At 55.4% G+C, this 21,564-nt stretch overlaps 7 protein-coding genes across 7 annotated transcripts; 4 read left to right on the plus strand and 3 right to left on the minus strand.

Moving 5' to 3' along the window:
• Nucleotides 1–96: 96 nt before the first annotated feature.
• BDY24DRAFT_372988 (PICOT family protein) lies at nt 97–1,492 on the minus strand (the record flags this gene model as incomplete). The annotated part of the gene is made up of 5 exons (XM_076638235.1): nt 97–256; nt 380–737; nt 923–1,045; nt 1,285–1,402; nt 1,476–1,492. 5 exons carry the CDS (start codon nt 1,487–1,489, stop codon nt 153–155), a joined length of 717 nt encoding a protein of 238 aa, XP_076500968.1. The 3' UTR covers nt 97–152.
• Nucleotides 1,493–2,837: 1,345 nt separating this feature from the next.
• Nucleotides 2,838–4,595, plus strand: BDY24DRAFT_372990 (uncharacterized protein). Its single transcript, XM_076638236.1, has 2 exons — nt 2,838–2,931; nt 3,008–4,595. The coding sequence occupies exons 1-2, from the start codon at nt 2,927–2,929 to the stop codon at nt 4,521–4,523; spliced, it is 1,521 nt and encodes a 506-aa protein (XP_076500969.1). The 5' UTR covers nt 2,838–2,926; the 3' UTR covers nt 4,524–4,595.
• A 216-nt stretch (nt 4,596–4,811) lies between these two features.
• On the plus strand, nt 4,812–6,740 carry BDY24DRAFT_410944 (aminotransferase-like domain-containing protein; the record flags this gene model as incomplete). The annotated part of the gene is made up of 9 exons (XM_076642864.1): nt 4,812–4,866; nt 4,966–5,149; nt 5,226–5,555; nt 5,616–5,806; nt 5,895–5,987; nt 6,065–6,133; nt 6,221–6,333; nt 6,413–6,441; nt 6,518–6,740. The coding sequence occupies 9 exons, from the start codon at nt 4,812–4,814 to the stop codon at nt 6,738–6,740; spliced, it is 1,287 nt and encodes a 428-aa protein (XP_076500970.1).
• Nucleotides 6,741–7,339: 599 nt separating this feature from the next.
• Nucleotides 7,340–10,641, minus strand: BDY24DRAFT_367705 (uncharacterized protein; the record flags this gene model as incomplete). The annotated part of the gene is made up of 12 exons (XM_076637983.1): nt 7,340–7,441; nt 7,515–7,844; nt 7,916–7,972; nt 8,048–8,614; nt 8,700–8,999; nt 9,082–9,130; nt 9,209–9,319; nt 9,427–9,764; nt 9,877–9,996; nt 10,091–10,150; nt 10,335–10,464; nt 10,607–10,641. 12 exons carry the CDS (start codon nt 10,639–10,641, stop codon nt 7,340–7,342), a joined length of 2,199 nt encoding a protein of 732 aa, XP_076500971.1.
• Nucleotides 10,642–12,002: 1,361 nt separating this feature from the next.
• On the plus strand, nt 12,003–13,527 carry BDY24DRAFT_657 (uncharacterized protein). Its single transcript, XM_076645042.1, has one exon. It carries the CDS (start codon nt 12,173–12,175, stop codon nt 13,373–13,375), a length of 1,203 nt encoding a protein of 400 aa, XP_076500972.1. The 5' UTR covers nt 12,003–12,172; the 3' UTR covers nt 13,376–13,527.
• A 748-nt stretch (nt 13,528–14,275) lies between these two features.
• FLX1 (flavin adenine dinucleotide transporter FLX1) lies at nt 14,276–15,964 on the plus strand (the record flags this gene model as incomplete). Its single annotated transcript, XM_076637623.1, has 6 exons — nt 14,276–14,695; nt 14,808–14,896; nt 15,023–15,121; nt 15,233–15,426; nt 15,550–15,642; nt 15,755–15,964. Exons 1-6 carry the CDS (start codon nt 14,370–14,372, stop codon nt 15,962–15,964), a joined length of 1,011 nt encoding a protein of 336 aa, XP_076500973.1. The 5' UTR covers nt 14,276–14,369.
• A 387-nt stretch (nt 15,965–16,351) lies between these two features.
• BDY24DRAFT_367707 (uncharacterized protein) lies at nt 16,352–21,360 on the minus strand (the record flags this gene model as incomplete). Its single annotated transcript, XM_076637984.1, has 5 exons — nt 16,352–18,076; nt 18,162–18,838; nt 18,919–20,543; nt 20,707–20,877; nt 21,314–21,360. The coding sequence occupies 5 exons, from the start codon at nt 21,358–21,360 to the stop codon at nt 16,352–16,354; spliced, it is 4,245 nt and encodes a 1,414-aa protein (XP_076500974.1).
• Between the last annotated feature and the right edge of the window lie 204 nt (nt 21,361–21,564).

Genomic DNA, 21,564 nt, shown 5'->3' on the forward strand with positions numbered 1-21,564 from the left:
GACTGCTCGGAGCTATTTCACTTTTATAGATCTCTTGCGAGTCGATGTGAACTTTTCAGTATCTGGCTTGGTCGATTGGTATTTGAGAAGCAGAGATCCAAGTAAAAAAAAGTTTCGTATCGTGAAAAGAAAGAGAGATCGATCCGGCCTCCTCAAATGCCCTGAGTGAGCTCTGCAAACTCTCCCGAAGCGATCAACTCCTTCAGGATATCAAGTCCTCCAATCAACTCTCCCTTGACGATAATCTGAGGGAAGGCTGTATAAACGCGTCCAGGAAACGAAATCGAAGTCAGCATCGGTCAGGTCGTGTGAGCTCGTCTCTCTCCCTCTCGTCTCCTCCCAACGGAACCCCCCCAAAACAAAGATCGCGAACACTCACTGGGCCAATCGTTATGCTTCTTCAGTCCCTCCCTCACACTCTGATCACTAAAGATATCAAACCACCCGAACTGAACTCCCTCTCCTCTCAGCAACGCGACCGTCTGCCTCGAGAACCCACACTGAGGAGCGTCGGGGTTGCCCTTCATGAACAGCATCACCGGAGCTCGGTTCATAAGTCCTGTAAGCTTGTCCTCGAGGGACTGAGGAGGTTGAGGGGACAGGGAGGTGGACGATAGAGGGGTGGTCGAGGAGTTGGAAGGGTTGGAGGAGGAAGAGGCTGGAGTGGAGTAGGATTCGACGGCGGCGGTGAGAGCTGGTGCGACCGAGCCGGAATGACGGGAAAGGAGGGTGTGGCCCTGTAGGATGGTCGATCGAGGATGGGTTGGTGGAAAAGGAGGGAGGTGGGAGGATGTGAAAGAAAGGGAAGGAGAGGAAGGTGAGCTTCGATTCGACGAACCAATCAACTCCAGAGCTCCTCTCCCAGAGCAGATCCGACAGCCCCGAGTGGCACCCGAAGAAAACCAAGGTCTTCTAGACGCACCCTAAGAAGCAAGAAAGTAGGAACGGCCTCGATGTCGAATGACTCAGCGATGTCGGGCTGCTCCTCAGCTTCGATGGAGAGGAAGAGGAGTTGAGGGTGCTTGGCTGCCAGGGAGGCGACGACCTGGACAGTTTTAGAATCAGAACAAAGAGGTCAGTTTACTGTTGGAGGTGCGATGCAGCTATCCTGAGAAGTCGAGGATGGAGAGCTCCTTCCATAGGAGCTGGATTGGTTGAACGAACGACCTCCGTCTTCTCCTTCCTTCTCGTTCCAACACCTCCCCTCCTCATTCGCCCTATCAATCTCGCTCCACTCTCCGCCCCCTACTAGCACACAAAGAGAACTCGAAAAGGTGTACTGACCTCGTTCATAGGTTTGCATACATCCGCCCAAGGAGCCCAGAAGTTGAGGACGGAGACTCGGTTGAGGTCCTTGGAAAGCAACTCCTTGAAGTGCTCAGGAGAGGTCACAGTAACCAGACTGGACGCAACAGAATCGATTAGAAGTCAGCGGCTGTGTATATAGAAGGGGCTTGGGAAGAGAACGAGCTCACTTTGATGAAGACATGATGAGGGTTGGAGGTCAAGGAGGGAGGGAGGGGGCGATTCGAAGGGTTGAGCTTCGGAGTTGAGTTGACGTGCTCGAAGGAAGCCACCAACCAGATTCAGCTTTCCGAGAAACTTGTAAACAAGGTTGTCTACGTGATGCTCTAGGCGATCTGCTCAGTAGTAAGGAGGAGGCGAAGCTGACTCCCTTGAATCTGAAACAAGAGGAAGGAAGGAGGGAAGGGATCGCCCGTTGTTGGACTGATCAGCTTGAGTACAAGGCCTTGCTCGCTCCCTCCTCTGTTCTTTGTCCTGAAGCTCTCCTCGTTCTGTTCACAGCTGAATATCTTCCAATCTGATACAGGTTTTTTTTTTTTTTCAAGACGCCAGGTCAGTAATCTGCTGCTCAAAACTCAACGACCGCAACGGACGGAGCTCTTGATCCCTCCAAACCACCACCATCACTTTCCCTTGATGCTCAGGAAACACCTTTCCAACCTCGTCGAAGCCCTCGGACTCGAACAACGAGCTCCTCACGAGTTCGACCGTCTCCAGTGGTCCTTCAAGGACAAGGAGTTCAAACTTGAGAGGAAAGCGTGGGAGATGGAGAGAAGGGAGTCGGACAGGGAGAGGGACCGACTGAGGGAGAGTTTGGAGAGGGAGAAGGACAGGAATCGTCGAGCAGAGAAAGACAAAGCTGCTGCGGAGGTGAAGGAGAGCTCAGGGTTGGGAGAGGTGGGCGTATTATGGACGGTGGATGATGGAGGTGAGCTCGACGACTCCTTCTTTTCTCTCACTCCGTCTTTGGCCTGCCTGACCTTCGATTCGGTCGTTTGACTCAGCTCTCGATGGATCTGGACTCCTCTCGAGACTCAACCCTGTGGAGATGGTTGGTCAGTTGAGGGAGATCGCTCTCGGATATGGTCATCTTCGCTTCGTGAGAGGGTATTCGTTCGCGACGACTTCGGGTTTGTTCACTTCCTTCTCTTTCACCCTTGTTTCGAGCTTCAGCTGACTGAGACTTCCATCGTTGCATCGCAGGAGCTCTTCCTTCTTCTCATGTTGGAGCACTGGCTAAGTTGGAGACGCTGGGAGTCGAGTTGAGGTCTTGCCTCGGGAGAGAGGGGACGAGGTGAGCCTTTTCGAGGAGAGTGGCTCTGCGAGCTAGGGCTGACTCTCTTTGTTTCTTCTTCGAGCAGCTCCGTCGTTCGTGAGTAGATCTTCAAACACTTATTGAGGAGCGCTGTGGCTGATCTCTCGTCGCTTCCCGTTCTCAACTCTCAGATCAAGTCGTCCTCGACGCGATGCTCTTCGCCACTTCGTCCTCGAACGCTCAAACCACCGTCTTCCTCATGTGAGCTGATTGTCTCCCTCTCGTTTCTTCAGTACCTGTCTGACTCCCGTTGGTTTCAACAGAACCGACAACGAGGAATTCGTGTACCTCGCAGCAAAGCTCAGGATGATGTGAGTCGAACGAAGCGACGCGACTCTTCTTCTCTTTCTCCCCCTGACCCTTCACCGTTCTTCTTATTGTCCCCAGGGGCTGCAACGTCATCTTCATCTGTCGATCCATGGACGAGAGCAAACAACTCCTCCGAGACGTCGCTTCGGCGGTCTACGAGCTCGATCTCCTCTTCCCTCCAACCGAACCGTCCTCCTCCTCAGCCGCCGGCGGATCAGCCCCTCCTCCTCCTCCCTCCAGCGAGCCTCAAAGCTCGTCGATCACTTTCGCTCAGGATACAAACGGTGGATCGAGATCGCTCAGTCAGAAGGAGGACACTTCGGTCGGACAGCAAGAGCAGGCGAACAGGACGCAGGACTCGTCTGGATTCGGAACCGAAGAGACTCAGCCTTCTTCTCACGTCGTTCAGCCCGACGATAGCGAGGCGACTCAGGTGGTCAGTCAAGAGCAGGATCCTTCGCTCGTCAGCCAAGAATATCAAGGGGAGGAAGAGTCGGAGAGAAGAGGGAGTCCAACCTTCGACGCGTATGGAATCGGATCAGGCGACAACGACGACGTCGAACAACAACAGTATCTCGTCGAAAAGAAGTACGAGACAGAAGGAGATTCGGTCGTCTACCAGGAGGAGAGCTCGCCGGAGATCGAAACCTCGCCATTCGATTCGAAGGACGTCGTCGAGGCGGAAACGCCTGACGTCGCCGAGGAAGCCACCAAGGACGTCGCCGGAGAGAAATCTCAGGAGGGAATCGAGGATTGGGAGATCGACTCTACCGCTCGAGGCGAAGACAAGGAATCGATGACAACTCCCACGGTCGCCGTGTTCGGATTCGGATCGAAGGACGTCGTCGAACAGCAACAGCAGCCTCTCGCCGTCGAGGATCCCACCGACGAACTCGCCAGCGAGGGAACTCGATCAGGTTCGGCTCACTGGGAGATTGAGACTCCGCCTCAGCTCCCCGAGTCTCACTGGGAGGGAGAGGGTTGGGGTGTTCCTCCTCCTGCTGCCTTCGACGCCTCGACGGTGAAATCACCTTCACCTCCCGCTCCTTTCTCCTGGCCTCCTGCCGCAGCAGCGAACTCTCTTACCCCTTCTTCAACTCTTTCTCCTTCGACGTCGACATCTCAACCCCTCCCATCCTCACCCGAATCTCCCAAAGCGTCAACGAGCTGGGCTTCCGTCGCCAAAGTCCCCGCTCCCGTCGCTCCTCTTCCAACCCCTTCCAACCCACCCCACCACTTCCCTCAAACCCATTCCAGAACACCAACCTACATCCATACTCCCTCCCCAGTTCCCTCTACTTGCCGATCCTCCTCCTCGCGATCTTCCAATCCCAACGGTCTCCCTCTCGACTTGACCCCTCTCCTCACCGTCATCTCCTGGTCGCTCCCCGATAGGCGACCCCATCAGTCCAAGGTCAACGATATCCTCCTCGAGAACGAGCCCGATTTTTATCGCAAGCACGGGGGAAGGAGGTGGAAGAGTTATTCCGAAGCAGCGGCGGAGGCTGGGTTGGTGGAGATGGGGACCGATGCGAAGAACGGACAGTGGATCTCGTTGACGAAGAAGGGACTGGCAAAGATTGGGAGGAAGTGAGCGGAGCTTTATGTAGGGTTGAGGGAGGGAGGCTTAAGTTCCGAGAACGATCTTCATGGTTTCAACGCGTCGCCTTTGGTTTCGGGGCAAGTCGACGGAGCTTCTCTTTCACTGTAAAAACTCGTAGAGGTCTATTTCTCGACCCTCATCTTCACCTGGTCAAATCTTACGTTTGCCTTTTCCTTCCTTCCTTCGCGACCGCGGCCGTTCGGAGACAGGCGGACGAGCGAGCTCGTTTTCCTTTTCGCTTCCCTCCTCCCAACCATCACTCCCTCTCTAAAACAAAAAATGGATCACCACGCCCTCCTCTCTCCCATCGGTCAACGACCTCTCCTCGACGGAAGTAAGCATCCTCGGCTCTCTCTCCGTCTTATCATCTCTCTCTCTCTCTCGGGATCCAATCGATCGAAGCTCACTTCGTCTCTTCCTCCCTTCCCGTCAGTTCGAGGGCTGGTCAAGCACGAAACTCCTTCGGTAATCTCGCTTCTCGCTGGGAGGCCCAACCCAGAAACCTTTCCTTTCGCTTCCATCACTCTTCATCTCTCGCCTCCGTTGGGATCAGAGCCTGGGACCAACGGTCAAGATCTCGAGTTGAACGGAGAGGAATCGACTCAGGCGCTTTCCTAGTGAGCTCTTCTCTCTCTTCTCTCCTCATTCGAAGATCTACTAACCGAGGAGCTTCGATCGTTCTTCTTTGGATAGTGGACCCTCAGCAGGCTGGCCCAACCTCAACGCTGGACTCGTCAAGTTCCAGGAGGAGGTGCACAACCGACCCGCTGATGACTCCTGGAGGCTCACAGTAGGCGCAGGATGTCAGGATCTGATCTCGAAGGCTTTCCATGTGCTCATCTCTCCGAACGACTATGTCCTGGTTGAGTCCCCAACCTACTCCGGTACCCTTTCGATGTTGTCGGTCATCGGAGACTGCCAGGTCGTCGAGGTCAGCGTCGATTCCGAAGGGCTCGATCCGATCCATCTCTCGGAGATCCTCGACAACTGGGACGAGTCAAAGAAGAAACCTACTGTCGTTTAGTGGGTCGAGCTCTTTCTTCCCTTCCCTCCAGCTGGCTGACCTCTTGGTCGTTTCTGCAGCACGGTGCCCGTAGGATCGAACCCGACCGGCTGCTCCGCTTCGAAGGAAAGGAAGCTCGAGATCCTCAAGATCTGCTCCAAACACGGCATCCTGATCCTCGAGGACGACCCTTACTACTTCCTCACTACCGACATCGTCCCTTCCTACTTTGAGCTCGAGACTCAGGTCGTTCCGGGAGGAGGTCAAGTCGGTTCGTTCGATCTTCAGTTCTCTCCGTCGCGTCCCGTCTTTCGTCTTCAGCTCACCCTCTTCTTCCTCCTTGGGCGTCTTTTCTTCAGTTCGATTCGACTCCTTCTCCAAGATCCTCTCTTCTGGTCTTCGGCTCGGTTACGCAGTTGGGCCGAAGAAGGTGCTGGACGCAATGGACGTCTGTGAGTTCATGTTCGAGCGTCGAAGGCGAGCTATACGACGAGATGAGCTGACTTCGGTTTATCCTCGATCCCACCAGACACCGCTTGCGTCAACCTTCAACCCTCGTCCATGTCTCAAGCGATCGTCTGGGCTTTGATGAGCAACTGTACGTCCCACAAACTAGGTCACCGAATGAACGCGTCGATTTCTGATTGCTGACCTTTCCCTTCGATCTGTGTTCGTTTATTTACAGGGGGCACTCAAGCATTTCTGGAGCACTGCAAGAAGGTTGCGGTGCTGTACGAGACTCGTCGGGTATGGTTCGAAGAGCTGGCTCACAAGCACCTCGATGGACTCGCAACTTGGGTGAGTCCTCGTTTCATCCCTCTTCATCTTTTCGACGTTGTTCGTTCGGCCGCTGACTCCTACGTCACCATTTTCACAGGTATCTCCGAAGGCTGGCATGTTCCTCTTGTTCGTAGACCGCTCACGCTCTTTCTCTCCTCATTCGGACGCTGACATCTTGGCCTTCTTCCCTGTCGTCCCTCAGCATTGACATCTCCCCTCTCACCGACGCTCGAGCTCTAGCTCTCACCACCGCTCTAGCTCATGGAGTCCTCGTCGTTCCGGGGTCTTCGTTCTACGCTTCGGCGAAGAAGTGCAGCCAGTTGCGCGTCGCCTTCTCGATCATCGAACGAGACGCTGCAGACGAGGCGTTGAGGAGATTGGGAGCGGCGATCAAGGAGGCTAGGGTGGACGCTGGAGTGGTGTAGGGTTTGAAAGATGGGGTGCCGAGGTAGACTTGTCCCCTTAAAATCTTCGGTCTCTGCGACTCTGCGACCAGCTTGAGCTTCCAGAACGAAAGGCGAAGAGACGAAAGCACGACGCGTCCTGTCTCCCCTCTTTCTCCCTCCTCAACTCGTTGTCGTTCAAGTCATGATAACGTAAAAGAATGAAAGCATACGTAACAGAGCCTACTCCACCTCCGCCACAAACATCAAAGCTCCGGACTCTCGCCCACAGGAGGCAAATCGAAAGTCCTCCCCTCTTCTTCCTCCTGCTCCCTCTTCCTCTTGATCGCCGCCTCCCTCTCCTTCATCTCTTTGAAAACCGGACCATTCTCAAAGTCGAGTCTTCTCTTCCTCGCTTCCTCCTTCGTAGGCTCAGGCTTCCTCTGAAGTTTGGGCTTTCGTCTCACCGAAGAGGAGGCGGAGGAGGAGGGAGTCGAGGTTTGGGTGGAGGAGGCGAGAGGCGTGGTGACAGAGTTGGGAGGAGGTTGGGGTGCGAGAGGATGTTGTGCTGGAGTTGATGAGCAGGCTGAGAGTTTAAACTTCGGGACTGGGAGGGAAGAGAAAGAAGGGACGTTGAGCTTTCAGAGTTTGAGAGGAACGGAGGAGACAACGACGAGGGAGCGAGACTCACCGAAGGGAGAAGGTGCGACCTTGGACATCGAGTCATCGAGATCCTCGGGAGTCTGGAAGACGGATAAAAAAAAAACGTTAGGATGTTAAGAGTAGACCCGAAACGAGAGGGTCGAAAAGACTCACGTCGAAGTCGAAAGTGCTGTTTGCCTCCTTGATCCACTCCTCCATCTCTTGATCCTCATACACCTCTCCCTGACCCGGAGTGAGTTCTCGCTCAAGTCTGGTAAGTTTTCTCTTGGCCGAGGAGGTGATGCTGGTGTTCGAGGAGGAGACTGAGCGAGGTGTCGACGTGGCTCGAGTCGGAGTTTGAGTTGGGAGAACGACTTGAGAGGGAGTTGAGCAAGGGACGGTCGAAGGTCGTTGAAGGCTGAGGAGTTTCGCTGCCACCAGATCCGCGTCGTTGTCGTCTTCTTCGACAAGATCGCTGGTAGAGGCGATAGGTCGAGGAGAGGGCTGGAAGGTGTCGAATGAGCTTGATCTCAGTAAGAGTAATGGAAAGAAGAGATCTGAGAAGTAGAGCTTACTTGTTCTCGCGGGGGGATACTCTCCGAGAGATCGTCAGCACGTCGATGGAGCCAAGACTAGAGGATGAAAAAGGAAACGGTCAGTTCGACGAACTTGAAACCGAGACGCGTCGAAACGAAACGAAGACTCACCAAACCTTCCTCCTCTGCCTCCACCTTCTTCTCCAGCTCTTCGTCCCCGTTCCCAGCGTTGCAGACTCTCAGAACCATCCCCACAACCCTCTCCAGCTTCCCTCTCCCACCCATCGTCCCGACCCACCCGTCCACCTCTCCCAACTCGTCCCAACCCAACTCCCTCAACCCACTCGCTCCCTCCCCGATCATCTTTGCTCTTCCCACCGCATCTACCACTCCTCTTTCCACTCCCTTCAACGCTTCAATCCCACCAACGAAGAACTCCTCCTTCGTATCTCCCAACGGGGTTTTGGCTGCTCCCTTGACCATCCAGTCTTTCACTCCTTGCCAGGCTGCGACCTCTCCTCCGTCGGGAAAGTTGGCTTGGCACCAGGAGGAGATGTCGGAGGTAAGACGAGAGAGGGTTGAGGGTGGAAGGGCGGGGAAGATGAACGGGAGGGAGAGGTATTCGATTGGGTAGGAGTTTTTGCTGATGAGGGTGTTGGGATAGACGGTGAGAGGTCGAAGGGAGTAGAGGAGATCTCGGAGTTCAGGCAGAGGAGAGTGTCGGGCTAGGGGTATGACCTGAGAAAAGGCGAGCGAGAGTGAGTTCGTGAGCTCTTCGTTCCACGATGCGTCGAAGTCGAGGACGAAAAAAGAGAGGACGAACGATGTTCGTCGGCCAAGGTCCCTTTCCGTCTCTAGCAGAAGATATTTTCTTCTCGAGGTCGTCTCGATAGACGTCCCAATGCGCAATTCGAAGCTCGGCAGGGTTGATGTTGACGACGAGACCTCCCGACTTGGTCTTCCAGCTCGAATCCGACGTGTCCTTCGTCCAGCCGACTTGTTCGCATCGGTTCTCGAGATCGCAGGCGTGGAAGCGAGCATCGGGACCATGGGGAACGTGCAGGACCTTCTCAACACTGGGGAGGAGTTTGTAGATGCTTCGTTTGTAGCGGTCGAGGTGGATCTGAAAGAGGAAGAGGAAGCGAGAAAGTCAGGCGTCCGTCTCCACGCATCAGGAGGGTCCTTGGGAGTTACTCAATGCTGACCTTGTCCTCGGGGAAGGTAGAAGAGATTCCCAGGAGCAGCTCTTCGTAGCTGCGTCGACGGAAACGAAGAAGCAAGTCAGCTCTTCGTCGACTTAAGGAGTCGTGCAGAGGAGAAAGGAAGACTGACCCCCACGTCCAAGCGTTGATGAAGAACTTCGTATCCTCTGGATAGAGGGAGATAACGTCCAGCATCCCTCGAGCAGCATCGTCCTTGAGCATCATGTCTCCCGTTCCAAGCCTAACAGAAGAAAAAAAGGAGAAGAAGTCAGCTTCGTTCGAACGACGCGCTCCTTCCTCGTCCGCTTCGCTCTCTCCCTCCATCGACTGGATCAGCCGACGACTCACATAGCACTACTATCCACATAGACAGCCTGAATCCTCTCCTTCTTGAACTTCTGCTTCCCCTTTCCCTTCCTATCCCAAACGTCCGGCTTCCCTTCGTTTCCCTCCTCGTCCCACCAACCTCCGTACCTCTCCAACCCTCCTCCCGGACCAAGCATCTGCTTCATCCAGCTCCCTTCGCATCTGATGTCTCCGGTGTGCAGCACAGTTCCATTCTCGCCTTCGATGAGGAACATGGCAGAGCCGGGGCAGTGATTTGCTGGGAGGAGGGTGATCGTAACGACTTGAAGGGGAGAGGAGCAGAGGGTGGCGGTGAAGGGTTCGTTGTAGGGATGAACTCGCTGAGCGGAAGAGATAGGAGTCCAGACGGTGAGGTTCAGATTAGTGTGAGCGAGTCGAACTGAGAGACACAGAGCTATAGAATTGGGCGACGCGAAGAGGAGCACGACGAACCAGTGCGTCTACAGTTCCTCTCTTCAGCTGCCCGTACATCTTCTCAGCTCGAGGAATCTCTTTCCTATCCTTCTTCTTCCTGTTGGCAGCGGACTCGAGGTTGAGGATGATGTCCTTGGTCTGATGAAAGGCGAGGAAGGACGGGGAAGAGAGGAGGGAGGAGGTGAGCTTTGATCTTCGACCGCTGTGAGCTCGATGCGAAAGAAGGACGAACCTCTTGAGTGCAGATGATTTGAACACCTCCTGAAACGCCTTCGAGACCTTGAGTGTGATCCTGAAAGAAGAGAAGAAAACGAGAAGAGGGAGTGAAGAGAGTCAGCGAAGAGAAAGGCGAGAGGGAGGGAAGGAGAAAGAGGTGAGCTTCGACGAGAAGTGGGTTCCTTCGCTCGTGCTGCTCCGTCCGAAAAGATTAAAATCCCATCGGCATACCACTATCGGGAGAATGGATCTGGACTCACTGTATGGCAGTGACTGAGGAGGTAGAGACTCGCTGTAGGGAAGAAGAGGGGACCGTTCGGTTTGACGAAGGCTTTGGGCAGAGGGATCGGCTCTCGTTGACCAGAGAAGTGATCAACTCGGATGCGAGGGCTAAAGCACGAATATAGACGAAAGACGATGAAGCGAAGAACATAGATCAGCTGCGGGTTTCGACGACGAGCAAGAACAGCATGGAGGAGAGGAGGGTGGAGGGAGGAGGAGGAGGAGGAGGAGGAGTTGAGCTCGAACTCACTATTCTGGGAGATGTCCTGAGTACAGACCAGACATGTTGAGTTTGTGGTATGAGCTCCAGTCGATAGAGTCGATAGAGAGGGCTTTCTACATCCACTTGAGCGTTCGAGTTTGAGCAGCTGATGGTTGCGAGGGAAGAGAGGGGAAGAGAGGAAGGGAGGAGGTGTCGAGCTCATTTCGTCCCTTCAACCGCCAGCATCGAGGTTCGGAGGACCCCTTCCGTCTCTCTTCTCACCAAAGCGTCAAGCAGAAGCGCGCAAGACATCGAGTGAGTTCAAAGACGTAGACGATAACGGGCCGAAGAGAAAAGGTGGAGTTCTGCTGTCCTCGAGCTCACCACCCCTTCCCTCCTTCCCTCTCTTTCTCTAGTCCCCCTCCAAAGTCAGTAGATCTTTCTTCTGACCTCCTCGCTACTATCGCCGGTTCTGAAGATCGCTGCGTTTGTACTCGAATCTCAGGCCTTCAGAGTTCCGTGGGATGCCCTCCCTTGACCGACGCTCCTCTCCCTCCTCGCTTCAGACCTCTGGAGTTCGACGCGTCCCCATTTCTCCCATCAATCGACAGCATCTACTTTCACCCGACCCATCGCCGCCAAAAATCACGGACTCGTTGAGATCCCTTAGTCCTCTCGAGTCTCTAAAGGGCTCCCATCCTCCTCAAGCACCCTTCCTCTCCCTCTCCCTCCCTCGGTGCTCGTCGGTCGGACGCGTCCTACCCTTCACGACTCCCCTCAAGACGCAACCCATACCTCCTCTCCTCAACCATCGGGAAACAGTAATAGCGAGCTAGTCCTCCCTCTCCCGCTCGAAAGAACCGAGTCGACTCGGCGAGGGATCTCGAAACGAAGAGCTGATCGTTTGCGCCGACGCGTCGGCTTTCTTCTTCTTTCACAGAACGACCGCCCACATCTCGCTTACATGTTGCTGCTTTGCGATACGGAACGAACACGATGACCATCTACCTGAGAGAGGTTGAGACAGAAAGAGTGCTCTGGCTTGGAAGGAAGGAAGGAGGACAACGCGAATTTGGCCGCGTCTCGACTTTCAAGCAAGCTCCTCTCTTTTTCTCCCTCTTTGCTGCAACCCCTCTGGACCGGTCGACCGTACTTGGTTACCAGCATCTCTTAGTACGCTCTCCTCCTCTTCTGAGCAACCAGCAACCCGCTTTTGAGCTGCGAAAGGCGAGAGGAGGGGAGAAGGACACCAAACAACCAGTTCGAATCGTCCTCCTTCTCACACACCTGTCGAAACTTTGCCTCGGAACTCAAGCACCCTCGTCTTGTTTATAGACTTCTGCTCATGCCTGTTTCAAACTCAAAGCGTGGGGGAGACAGCGAGCTGGAATGGGTTTGTAGATCTCCGTATGGGGACCTCGCGAGCAAGGAGAGAAAGCGGAAAAAACGAGGGTCGTCCGCGGAGCCGTTTGTAGGGTGCTTGCCTCTTTTTCTCTCTGAGTTCTACTGGGAGCTCTCTTTTGGGAGGTTGGAAGATTTAACTAATAGAGGTGACAGCGCCGAGATCGTGCAAAGACTAATGAAAAAAGGGCCAAGGGGAAGCCAATCCAGGAGATGCCGTGTTTGAGCCTCCTTGAGCTCTCTCTCTCTCTCCCTTCTTTTGTTTCGTCTCTCTTCTCCCAACCTTCACCTTGTCCCTTTCTCCCTCCTTCCCTCGCCCTCTTTGAAACTTTCAAAGGATCGCCCATGCAGACCCAAGTCTACTCCCCCGTCAGGATCGAATCCAAGCGGTCCAACTCGGACTCAGCAGGTTCCAACTCGTCCTACTCGACCTCAACCTCCTCCTCGAGCGTTCCCTCCCCGGACGAAGAAGAGACGGACGACCCTTTTGGGCTCGAGTTCTCTTTGACCCATCTCGCCCTCAAGGACGCTCCTCAAGAGTACTTTCCTACTCAGCCGATGTCGTTCGTTCTTCCCTCTATGGCTCGGACGCCGAAATCTGCTGGAGGGAGGAGGATGGCAGGACCGGGAGGAGAGGAGGAGGAGGAGGAGGAGGAGGAGGAGGGAAGAGGATGGGAGCCAGAGGAAGAAGGTGCGACCCCTCGCCTGGAAGCGCCTCCTTCCCTTCTTGCCTACACGCTCAACTCGGCTAGTACGACGCCATCCATCGAAACAGCTCCTCGTCCTTCCCTCTCGCCTACGACCATCGAGGAGGAAGGCGTCGTCAACTCGTCCTCATCCAACGAAGTCTCGACGACTCCCATCGACCCTCCTCCCAACGATCCCATCCCTCTCCCTGCGCTTCATCTCATTCCTCGTCCACCTCCCACTCCAGCTCAAAGGAAATACTCTTCTTCCCTGCTCTCGGCCACCCAACGTCTCCTCGAGATCTCCCTTTCACCCAACCCCTCGCCGTCCGACCCGACCTCGTCCTCCTGTTCCTACTTCCCCGTCCCCATCATCACCGATAATATAACACGCAACCCTCTCCAAGGATCAGACTGGTCTCCAGCTCTTTCCGTATCTCCTTCCAACTCTCGAGGAGGAGGACCGAACGAAGACGGAGCGTTCGCTCTCGAGGACGAAGGTTCCTACGAGCGACGGTTCTCGAGGTTGAGGAGGGAAGCGGACGCTAGAACTGAAGCTTTGAGAGCTCTCAGGGAGGAAGCTGGCGCCGAGAACTGGGAGGACGAGGGGGTCGAGGAGTGGGAGCACGGAGAGGTCGTGGTCGAGGAGGACGGGACGAGCGCTCCTCCTTTCTGGGACGACGAGGAGGACGAAGGAGGTCATCACGTTGAGTACTCGGGGTACCCTTAGGAGTCGTGAGTTCTTTGGTCTACACTGTTTTCGAGCGACAGGGAGCGAAGGGAAGGAAGGGAAGGGAAGGGAAGGGAAGGGAGAGAGAAGGGAGGGAGGAACGAAAGGGGAAGGCCCTCGGTCGAAGTCGGTTCGGGCGTGACGTTGACCTCGCTCGCTCTCTCTTCTTCCCCTTCCTCTAGATCCTAGCGAGACCCAAACTTTCCCCTTTCTCCCATACCCTCGACCACGTCGCTCCACTACCCTCACCCTCGATTCACCCTTTTTCGCATCTTTAAAAACCCGTCCTCGCATCGCCCATCCCATGTCGTCGCCGTCTTTCCCGACTCGCCAACCTCCTCAGCCCACACCCTCTCTCTTTGTAAAGACCTCTCCCATCTCGATCATCTTTATATTTGCACTCGTACCGATCCATCTTGCTTCCTTCTTGCTTAGTCTTTCTTGCTCCCCTCTCGTTCTTGAAACGCGTCTCGATCCCTCGCTCGCTCTCTCTCTCTTAGCTTTCTTACTCCCCTCGCCCTCCCTTTACCTTATCTCTCGCTTCACCCTAGCACCCCTTATTTCCCCTCTGCCTTCATACCTGTTCGTTTCGTTTCTTTATTTGCCTCTCGCCCAGTTGTGGTTTCTTTTGGAATCGTTCCTTCTCTGTATCGCTAGACGACTCTCTCTCTCTCTTCCTTCTCTTGTATCGCTTGCTTTTCTTTCACGAAATCCCCTATGCTTTTTTTTTCTTGCTTTGAATGGTCGATCACCCCATCGCAAGTGGAAAACCTGTCTTTGCGGACTGGAGCTAAGAAAGAAGAAAGAGACGGAGCGGGCGAAAAGGAGACGGAGAGGACTCCAGATTCTCAATCGAAAGGTCGAGCTCACGACCTTCCTCGTTTTCCCTTCCAACCCTCACCTAGCTTCTTTCTCGTCTCTTTCTCTTTCTCTCTCCTCTTTCCCTTCTCCTCTCTCCGCCTTCTCGTCCCAAACGAGCCTCTCTCTCGCTACGATGGCCACCTCCCGCCCAACCCTCTTCGGACCTTCGCTCGACCACGCCGTCGCAGGTCTAACAGCCGGATCCATCACCACCCTCATCATGCACCCTCTCGATCTCGTCAAAGTCCGCTTCCAAATCGCCGACAAACCCAACCCTCAAACGCTCAGTTCCATAGAAAAGGGCAAAGGACGAGCTTCCGGAGGTGTGGTTCGATTCGGGAAGGAAGTTTATGGCGCTATGGCTGAGGCGGTGAAGAAGGATGGCTGGAAGGGGCTGTATAGAGGACTGGGACCGAACGTGGCGGGGAATGCGAGTAGTTGGGGGCTGTATTTCCTTTGGTGAGTTCTTCGAGAACGGCTTTGGGAGCAGGGAGGGTGGGAGAAGAGAGGGAAGGAGCTGACCGACGAACTCCTTCCTTGTTTCTTTTGATCGTCGTTCCTTCGCTCACAGGTATACAAGCATCAAGTCTTCCATGCAAGGAGGAGATCACAACGTTCGGTTATCCAGTACTCAGCATTTACTAGCAGCTGCTGAAGCCAGTGAGTCTCTCGTTCTTTCCTTCCTCCCTTTGACCTTCCGAGCTCACACGAGAGAGAATCGAGATCTCGCTCGTTTCATTCGCTCAAAGCTCGAATCTGACGTTTGTTTTGCTTTTCCCCTACCAGGTGCTATCACGGCGATGATGACCAACCCTATCTGGGTAGTGAAAACGAGGATGTTTGCTTCCTCGAGAGGCTCGCCGGAAGCTTACACTGGTCTTTGGGGTTCGTTCCTCTGCTCCTCCTCTCCTCTCCTTCCTCCCTCCTCCCTCTCACCTCTCTTCAACTCCAGCTGACCTTCCTACTCTTTCCTCTCCTTCTCACCTCGTTCCACAGACGGACTCACCCGAGTCTACGCCTCGGAAGGGATCCGAGGACTCTACAAAGGCTCCCTCCTCGCTCTCGTCGGAGTCACGAACGGATCGATCCAGTTTGCTGCTTACGAGGCGATCAAGCGGAAGAGAGCGGATGTGAAGAGGACGAGGGTGGAGAGGGAGGGAGAGACGTGGGGACCTCAGCATGAGATGCTGGTGAGTTCGTTTCGGAACTTGGGTTGAGGAGAGGGAAGAGGCGGAGAGGAGGAGAGACGCGTTCGAGAGGTCGAGGCGTCGAGCTGACTTTCGTTCTTTTGGGTTTCGTTGTTGGTTCATTAGAGCAACGCAGAGTACATCCTAGCCTCTGGAACATCCAAACTGCTAGCTATCTCCATCACTTATCCTTATCAGGTCGTGAGAGCTAGGATCCAGGTGCGTTTCGTTTCTCGTCTTCTCTCTCTCTCTCTCTCTCTCTCTCTCTCTTCTCACTCTTCCCTCCTCTGACGTTCCTCCCTCTCGTTTCTCGACCACTTGTTCTACGCAGAACTCTACCCCAGCCCTCTACCCCGACATCCCCACCACCATCCGTCGGACGTTTGCCCAGCAGGGAGTTCGAGGGTTCTACAACGGACTCGGAACGAACGCGTTGAGGATCCTGCCTGGGACGTGCGCCTTCTTCGTGGCGTACGAGAACCTGAGTTGGCTGTTTAGGACGCAGGCGGAGAAGAGGGCGGGATTATCTTCGGAGGAGTAAGGAGGGTTGGGGAGGGGTTGGGTTGATTTGAGAGACGAGGGGAGGGGCTCGTTTGATCTAGACGTTCGTTTCGGAGTCTTGCTTTTGTGTACGGGTTGAGTAGTCTAGACGTCACGTTGGACTCTCGTTTGTAAGGCCGATGGATGCAGAAGATAGCACAGACATATAAGCGAGAGCTATAGAGAGGTAGCGCGGAGAACGAGAAGAAAGAACAGAAAAGAAAAAAGCGAAAAGGCGATGATGAACGAGAAGAGAGCCAGAGAGAAAAAGAAGAGGTGATCGGAAGATGCGAGAGAAGGTGAGGGAGGACGAATGCTACGAGAAAGGGGAAACCACGAGAATAATAGAAGACAAAACACGATTCAACGAAAACGACGCGTCGAACCTCTAACAATTCGAGCCCATAATCGCCACACACGCAGCCACCAAGCACCCCAACACGTCCTCCAACGTCCTTCCACCCTCCCCAGACTCTTGTCCCTTCCCTGTGGCACTCGAGAACGCTCCCGATCCAACCTGATCCGCGTGGTACCCTCCTCCCTCTCCCTCCCCGATCGGTCTCACGAACCCCAACCTCTCCCATCCTTCCCTCACGAACTCCACCCCCAAATCCGGTCCATGGCAGACTCCGACGACCGTAGGATCCGTTCGACCGTCCTTCGTCTCCTTGGCTTTCGTTTCCGGGTTGGTTCCAGGTTCCGAGAGCTTCATGTCGGGAGCCGCATGCTTCGCGTCGGACGTTTGAGATTCCCAAGATGGCCAGGATGGGAGGAAGGTGAGGTCCGAAGGGTCCACGGCTCGTGCGACGATTCGGAAAGCTGAGAAAGGGGATTGGGATTGCTGGGAGGAGAGGGTGGGAGCGAAGTGAGGTCGAGGAGGACCACCGCTCGAGGACGAGAAGGTTGAGGGGTGCAGTCCGAGGGAGGAGGTTTGGGAGCTGAGGGAGGTTGGAGTGGCAGAGTTGGAGGAGTGAGATCCGGAGTGGAAGGAGGAGGGAGGGTGGAGGGATGGTCGAGTAGGATGGTGAGGAAGGTGAGGGAAGGACGGGGAGGTGGGAGTCGTCGAGTTGGATTTCGAGCCCCCGTGCGAGTGTCCTTCTCGACCGACCTTGAAGAGCTGGGACGGCGTCTTCTTGAGCTTCTTGTTGAAGAGCCAACCTGGACCTGTCGGCGTCGTCGACATGAGCGTCGGGGATTGAGGTTCGAGACAGGGAGTCTCGCCGAAGGGAACAAAGTAGACGAGGAGGGAGATTTCGACGGGAGGAGGAGGGAGGATTTCGGATGATTGAGGCGGAGGAGAAGCGAGGGGATCGACTTCGCCAGCGACGGCGATTTCTGGAGAACCTGCTGGACTCCATCCTGCTCCGAAGTTGGCGTACTCGGACGAAGGGCTGTCGCTGTTGACGAGGGACGGGAACGTTCCGGTCGTCGACGTCGATCCGAGGAACCGACGAGAGGCAGGAGATTGAGGTATCGAGAGAGGAATGACCATCGCGAGCGCTTCGTTCGGTACATCCTCCCAAGCTTTCCCTTCTCGAGCCTCTCCGTCGTCCGTCTCGTCGTCGGTCGAAAGAGCACCTCTCGACGACGCGCCTCCTCCTCCTTGTCGACTCCCGAAGCTGAACGGCGCGTCCTCATCTGCGCTCCCCTTCTCCCTCGAGAGACGTCTCACTCCGTCCGAGATGCTCCTCCTCTTGAAGCGAATCTTGGAGACGAATCCAGAAGACTCCTTCTCCTTCTCCTTCCCGTGTCCGCTCATCCAGGGAGGGACGTATGTGTGCCTCTCGAGCGACGACGCCGACCTCAGCTCCTCGTGACCGCTCCCGGACCCAGACATCGAGCTCGTCCTCGACGACATGGCTGCTGACACGGGTTCCTTCCCAGTGAGCACGGCGGACGCGTTCTTGAGAGACGAGAGCCAGCCTCCCTTGAGCTTGAGCTTCGATCCTTCCTTCTTCCCTGACCGAGAGCTCGAGCGTTGGGGTGCTGACGATCCTGAGGAGCTGGGATTGCTGACGGTGTGGGCTGGAAGGGCAGCCGACTGACCTCTGGGAGAGGGAGGAGGGCTGGGGTGGACGATAGGGATGGGATCTGCTCGCCCTCGAGAGAACGGCTGGGACGCGAGGAAACAAGAATGAACGAAAGTCAGGACTCGTTCGAGTAGGTACGATCTCAAGTCGAGAAGAGTGTGTACGTACATCTGCTACTGAAGCTGCTCCCAGACCATTTCCTCCCGATCCGTACTCGTCCTGCCAGGCGACCTTCCCGAGTTCCGACGACTTCGACTTCGACGCTTCAGAGCTGGCTCCGATCCTCGAATCGACCGAGTGGTCTACGATCACACTCTTCCTTGACGACGACGTCGATTTCCCCTTCGAATCCATGCTCCTTCGATCTCGACTGGGGTTCTTCTGATGCTGCATCGCTCTCCCGCTCCCTCGTCCACTCCCCGTCGAGCCTGGTTCCTTCGTCCTCCACTTCCCCTTGGGACCAAACTTGATCTCGGCTCGAGTTCCCTGAAGAGGAATGATGCCCCATCCCTTTCCTCGTGGTTTGATGGCCCAGGCTGGAGAGGGAGGTCGGATTCCCCGGATGATGGCGTTTGGAAGTCGAGAGGGAAGAAGACTCGTGGAGGGGTAGGGTTGAGACGAAGGACCTGAGAGTGACGAAGAGGCAGAAGATGGGTTGGAGAAGGAGCCGGAGGTGGTGTTGGAAGCGGAGGGGTTGGGAGAGAGGGAAGGGATGTAGGTGTAGCCTCCTGTCGTTGGAAGAGTCCAGGTTGACGGTTGAGAAGGAGAGGACGTCCGGTTGAGCGTCCAGGCGAGTCGATGCTTGTCGAAGAGAGGATCTTTCTCTTGAACGAAGAGGGCGAACGCTGTTTGTTAAGAAAGACAGGGGAAGGAGGAAAGTCAGAAAAGAAGGTCGAGCGCGTCGAAGCGTTCTTCGACGACTCACAATCGATCCCCATCTCCTCCGCTTGCCTCGCACTAGCACTCCGAGTCCCTGACGAAGACGCGTACATCGGCACCGACGAGGGGTACTCGAACGACTCCTGAATCGATCCGGGATGAGCTCGTTCGCTGAGCGTCTGGAAGTCAACTCCGTTGACCTGCCCTCCTCCTCCAAGGACGAAATCCATGTCCCACTCCATTTCCTCGTGCCCTGAGACGCTGGCTGATCCGGATCCGATCTCAGGGATACTGGCTCCGACCTCCTCCGCTAACGATGGACGACGAGGGACCGCTGAGTCGGAGAGGGAGCGAGGGGGAGACGTGTTCACTCGAGCGGTGAACATGTTGATCGCTGGCATCCCGTCCTCGTCGGCGAGCCACGGGTTGAGAGACGGCCGACGAAGTGCGGGAGGACTCGAAGATATTGGAGGAGGTCGAACGGTCAAGGAAGACGAGCCGACGGTGGAGAAATTGGAGGAGTCACTGGAGTTCGTTGCGGGAGGAGTGAAAGTGCTGGATGAGGGCGGAGGAAAGGAGGCGAGAGGTGTTGGAGGTGAATTCGAAGAGGGAGCTGGATCCAGAGGAGGCGTTGGCCCACTGAAGGGATTCCGGAAGGTGAGAAGAGCGCCGTTGATTGGACTTCCGATGGTGCTGGGACGTAGACTTCGAGAATCGCTCTCCTCCTCGCTCTCCGTCTCATCGTCGATTCCGCTCCCTTCGTCGTCGACGTTCAACTCCTTCCGATGATCCAAACTCATCCGACGAGCGTCCAGGAAGTTCGAACGAGAGACTGCTCTTCGAGTTCGAGGTCCAGGAGCTTCCTCCTCCTCGTTGTCGTCCTCCTGGTCGCTTTCGTTCCGCCGACGAGGAGATGGGTAGTTCCGCGTGCGATGAGAGGGAGTGAAGGTGCTGGTGGGGAAGGTGAATCGATAGCTGTCGGAAGCGGAGGAGTGTAGAGTGGGAGTGATGAGATCTGGTGTCCGAGAGGGTGAGGAGGAGTGGTAGGACGTGCTGGGGTTGGACGGGAAGGTCGTCGGAGAGGGAGGAGGCATCGTGATCGACATCGAAGTCAATCCGGCTTTGAGAAGGGAAGCCTTGAACACTTCCCTAGCCAGATCCTCGTCCTCCTCGTTCGGCTCGTCCTCTGGAAAGTCGTGCCTCCGATGGTTGCTGTCGTAGCTCGACCGTCGATTCAGAGCTGCCGAAGGAGTGGGAGGATTCGACGAGGAGTTGGTGGACGTCGAACCGAAGCGATACGAGTTGAGCTCTTCAATTGGACTGTGATGGAGGGATGGAGAGATGGAGGAAGCTGGACTGGTGGCTGTCGAGGTGGAGGCGACGGCGTTGATGGGTGTGGTCGTTGGATAGGAAGGTTGAGAGATGGGAGTGTGTGACGATCGACGCGTGCTGGCTGAGCTCTTGAAGGCATGGCCGAAGGGTAGGAGGCCTGAGCTGGAGGGAGAACCGCTTCCTGGAGCACGAATGGTGGATGACGATTGAGCTGAGGAGGAAGAAGATGGACGACGTCCTCGATGGTGAGGGATGTTGGTTCCAGAAGGGTGGTCGCGCGAGAGAAGAGAAGCAGCGAGGGAAGGACGACGAGAGATGCTGGGTGATGGTGGGCTATAGCTCAAACGAAGAATAGAACACCAGGCGAGTCAGTACAGAAAGAGAGGATGCGACAAAACGCGTGTGAAGAAGAGATAGGCGGAAGACAAGGCCGTGGGTCGTGGTCTCAAGCAGCACGATCGATCGAGAAGAGGCGAGTTTGAACGAAGAACGGAGGACTCACTTCTTGGTCCATCCCAGGTCGCTGGACCTCTTTGAGCTCCCTCTCCTACTTAGACTACTCTCGACCTCAGATGATCCAGTCCATAGGCCAGAGCTTGCTCGTCGTTCGAGAGAGGGATCGGTAACGGCTTTGAGACTCCCTCGCCGACTTGTGAGATTGAGGAACTCCGGACTGATAGAGCAAATGTTTGATGGAGGTAGAGAAGATGACGGAGGAGGATGCCGATAGATGAGGAGAAGATAGTAAGACGAGTTGGGATGTCAGCTTTTCAGATCTTGTCAAGAAGGAAGGAAGGGAAAGTGTGAGGTCGAAGGAAGGAGAAGGTCGTGAAAGCCTTTGCTCCAGAAGAGGCCGTAGGATTAAGCGGGCCGCCTTCAAGCTGCCTTGAGCTCTTCTATATCCAGACGAGTACATCTATAGAAAGAACTCATCTGAATACTTGGGGTCATTCGAGAAGAGAATCGAGAAGGAGGAAGACGACAGCGCTTGTTGTCGAGCGAGAGTCGACCTTCAGCCCTTCCCTTCCTCCCCCACCAGCCTCTGATGCTCCAAAGATGACAGAAACAACGGGAACGGCCTCTTGAGACTCTATAGAAGCTGTACTCACGGTGCAGTACCCTTCCGTTCGTTCGTTGCGACGAGCAAACCTGGCATCGAGTCGGGGGACTTCAAGAGTTCCTCTCCTTCCCTTTCGAGCTCGTCCGTTCCTTCAGAGGTCGACCGATGGAGAGTTGAACGAAGGGACGGAGGGAGGAGGGGCGATAGCTGCTATATGGAAGTGTGAACGATACCGAGGAAGGTTTTCCTAGAGAGGAATACGGCGAGATAGGAAAGGGGGGTCGCGGTTGAGGACGAGAG

This window comes from Mrakia frigida (genome assembly GCF_051309035.1).
Source record: "Mrakia frigida strain ATCC 22029 unplaced genomic scaffold BDY24scaffold_1, whole genome shotgun sequence".
In the NCBI taxonomy this organism is placed as follows: Eukaryota; Fungi; Basidiomycota; class Tremellomycetes; order Cystofilobasidiales; family Mrakiaceae; genus Mrakia; species Mrakia frigida.